Raw genomic sequence first — 3,963 nt, 5'->3', positions numbered from 1 at the left:
AGAACATGAAATTTGGTTTAAACTCTCGACCTATCGGTCTCGAGTTCAAACCAAATTTCAACAACTTATTATCCCCTAAATCACATTTGTATTAATCCAGCGAAATGAGGCACGCTAAGGTAGCAATGTACAGTAAAAATGCCAAATTCTGAAAAATATGGCACATGTTTTAGATATGTAAACATTGCCAGTTAACCTTACATATAACCTCCAATAAAGTATATATATTTGAAATCTGTACAACATTTGCGATTTGAATAGAGCTCTGAAGGATAAGTAAACTGATATTTTCTGTGATTTTTAGAGCTGTGAATACCATGGTAACAGCTTAAACAATTCTCAAAAATTGAAAAATATTATGATATTTGACCCAAAATGACACAATTCTCTACACAATTTTTGTTCTGAAACCAATTTAAAATTAAATATCTCTATCCCAAAGACAGAATTAATCTTGTTTGGACATATGTTGTAAATTAAGTTTTTCCGCTATCTTACCTTTTCTGTGGGCTTCCATTTTGCGCTGTAGGCAAAACTAAATTTCCTGTGTAAACACACGTTCGGAAAATCCGGATATTTAAAATCCGGAACCAATTTATTGATTTTTGTTTTAATAAATGTGAAGCCTGTATGTACTACTTCATACTGAATATACCAATTATAGTGTACATTTATTTTTTCATTTTTTATGCATATCATAATACAGGAGTTATTTGCTTAACAAAAAAATTGCCCATGGCCAGGCTGTCTTACTGTGGTGTGCTACCTAAGAACAATTTATCAGGATGTGGGTGAAAGTATGCAGTGGATTTTTTTTTTTTTTTAATTTATTTTATTTTATTTTTTTTTTTTTTATTTTTTTGTGGCGGAGAATACTGAAGTGTTTATTTTGTGTAAGAAAACATGCAGTAGTTTCCCAAGCTGAAGGCTGTCATATTTGTTATCTTCTGTATGCAAATATCACCAATAATTCACTGCGATCAAGGTCACGTGTTCATAAAGGAGATTATAACGTAGGTAACTTTCATAGGCAGGGATATTAGAAAATGTATTACTCTTATTGTTATTTGTAGGTCTCATATAGATAAACATACATGGACTAAATGTCATTTATTGTCAAAATAAAAACTAATGAATACACTCTGTCAGAGGTGTAACATCCGTAACGCAGTTTTGCAAGTAGTTTGTTAATTTGTACATGTACCCGGATGTGATTATAGATAGAACATCGAGATATATTTTAACATAAATCAATATCCTGATGCAATTTAACTGAACTAGCACCACTATCTTTGCTGTTATTTGGCAAAACTTGGCAAATGATGAATAGTTCAGGAGAATATAGTGAGCTATTGTGGATCACACGTATTGCATAACATAGGCATGTCACTATGCTCCCAAGTGTCTGTAGCATATAATGGTGGCCACCTCTGTTAACGAAACAAACATTGAATCTCCTTTTACTTTGAAATCCAAATGATAACTGTAAATTTTATCACACAAATATATTACTCAGGTATGAACTAAATTAACAATAACTTATGATGATACACTATCAGATATAATAAAGTTCAAAAATACAGTATTACTTATAAATCAATGTAATCGATCTCATAATACATAATACAACATATAAGTTTACATATCATGGCATATTATATTATATCTTACATGATATAGAATAACGATGCAATATAATAGATAATACAATATGATAAATAATTCATTATTGTAGTGACTATATTCATCAAAAATCTAAAATAGTAAAAAGAATATTTTCAAGACAAAAACAAACGTTCTAGCAGTTCCTTCCACTTATCTAACACAGTTAGAAGTCATGATAATTATAATCATACGTTGTAGGCCAGCTTCACACACTGTAGTACTGTAGTAGCTTGATGTTGTTCAGACCAAACACTGCCCACAGGTCTCCAAACTTGTCTATGCTAACATCAACTGTACCGTTAGTATCTGTGTGTAAGATCCTGAGGAACTCTCCACGCCCACTGATGAGAAGGACACGTTTGTTACTGTGGTCTCCTATGACAAGATTACCCGTATGGTCATACGCCAGGCCTCGAGGGTCAAATGGTGAATCTCCTGGCTGTGACATTTGCTGATATGTATCAGATATTTTCCCATCAAAAACAAACAGTTTTTTAAATTCCGCGTCCATGGCAACCACATACTTGTTTCGTTCATCGTCATCACTGTTCCCCTTGGAATCAACTACAGAGATATTATGGGTGACAGAACACTCTGTAATCCTCAATGGCGTACATATCAATGACTCTTCAGTCCCTGTAGGCAATGTAGTAAGTGACAATTTACCTTCTGAGGTAAATTTTGAGATGCGATTGGTCATTCCTACAATAACATGGTTACTGGCTGTAATACAGATACACCTTGGTCTCCTATCGGTACTAAATCTGTGTAATAATCGTCCTGACTCAAACTCTAGGATGCTGTTTTCCTCATCACTGAGCCAAAGTGTGTTGGTTGTCGGTGACAGACTCAAGTCATTTATAGTTTTGTGTTGTACCTTCTGTATCACATCACCCTTTCCATCCTGGAGAGTTAAAGTCTCACTGAAGTAGTAGCTGGTCCACACTGTACCATTGCCGGTTGGACACACAGAAGAAATATCACAAGGAGAATTCCACTCCCGTAATATTTTGGTCTGGGGCAAAAGAGTTGTTCTGACTGCTCCCTTTTTTTCCTTTGATCTCTCAGTGATGTCTCCTGACCGCTGTTCTGAATTGACATTATGTTCTGGTCTCTGCTTAAATGACGGCCCTTGTCTAACAAATGATGGAACTGACTGGCCATGATCTAACAAATCATGATTCAGAACTTGATCGGAGATGACAACCTCTCCCAGGGCTTTTTCCAGATCAATCTGAGGATATTTGTTTGGACTGAAACTGACAAGACCTATGGTAGGCTTTACGGGAAATTTAATGGGACAACCAATCTCAAATCTTGCATCGTGGATTTCGATAACAGAGTTCTGCTGGAGTGCTTTCTTACATTCCTTTACTTTTTGTTTCAGCTGTGTCCTGTACATTTCCATGTCCTGTTTGTACGTTTGTAGTAGCTTGGTATTATCCTCCTCCATTTGTTTATAGAGCGATAAAGAATGAGCTGACAGCAGGTCAAGTTCCTCTTTCAATTTCTCATTTTGTGACTTTATCTGATCGCAAAGTTTGTCAAAGCTGCTGGCGTTTTCCTTCAGTTGTGTATCAGTAGAAGTGATGTACTGGTCAACTTGTACGAGGTCTACATCCTCTGTCTTGACTATAAAGTTATGAATGTCTTGTTTCCTTTGAGGAGTAATTTCAGCAAGTCCAGCCAATGAATGCCTCTTATGCACAGTGGATAAACACTTGATACAAGCGAGTTGTTCACATTCTTCACAATAAAATTCCAGTTGTATTCCCTTGTGCTGCATACAGGTTGTTTGACCTTTGACACGGAAAGGGAACTGACCTTTTTGCAGAGATGAATCCATTTTCAAAAAACCGTTCACCATTGTCATCAATGGACGTTGTTTGAACATCACGGCAGACAGAATGATTAGTTAATGAGTTATATTCACTGGGACGTTTTGTTATCTTCATTAGTCCAGCAAAGACCACAGAGGAGACTCATGTGTTGATCGATGTCAAGCTACGCCGGTATCTACATATAAATGTCAGTTGTTCAATATCACACAAAATGTCATTGAAGATATGTACATCCTTCCAATATACAGACTACATTATACTGTTTCATCAAGACCAGATATATATGTCTTCATCCATAGAAGCTAAACTTCGTTCGGTCGGTTTTTACCAGTCGCAAAACGCATGAGTATATTGATTTCACAAAACGTACGTTATGGAGACGTGGAGACTTCTAACTGTCAGGGTACATGGGTACCTCGGTGTACCGATAATACGATGTTATCTCTACAGCTGACTA

General features: G+C 36.0%; 1 protein-coding gene across 1 annotated transcript; it reads right to left on the bottom strand.

Annotated features, from left to right (window-relative positions):
* Positions 1-1,803: 1,803 nt before the first annotated feature.
* LOC117319500 lies at positions 1,804-3,582 on the bottom strand. The gene has a single exon (XM_033874294.1). It carries the CDS (start codon positions 3,557-3,559, stop codon positions 1,871-1,873), a length of 1,689 nt encoding a protein of 562 aa, XP_033730185.1. The 5' UTR covers positions 3,560-3,582; the 3' UTR covers positions 1,804-1,870.
* Positions 3,583-3,963: the final 381 nt, after the last annotated feature.

This window comes from Pecten maximus, unplaced genomic scaffold, assembly GCF_902652985.1.
Source record: "Pecten maximus unplaced genomic scaffold, xPecMax1.1, whole genome shotgun sequence".
In the NCBI taxonomy this organism is placed as follows: domain Eukaryota; kingdom Metazoa; phylum Mollusca; class Bivalvia; order Pectinida; family Pectinidae; genus Pecten; species Pecten maximus.
This window is presented reverse-complemented; position numbering and strand designations above follow the sequence as displayed.

Bases quoted from the DNA above. Each gene is read 5' to 3' on its own strand.
- LOC117319500 (XM_033874294.1), bottom strand. From the start codon at position 3,559: ATGTTCAAACAACGTCCATTGATGACAATGGTGAACGGTTTTTTGAAA.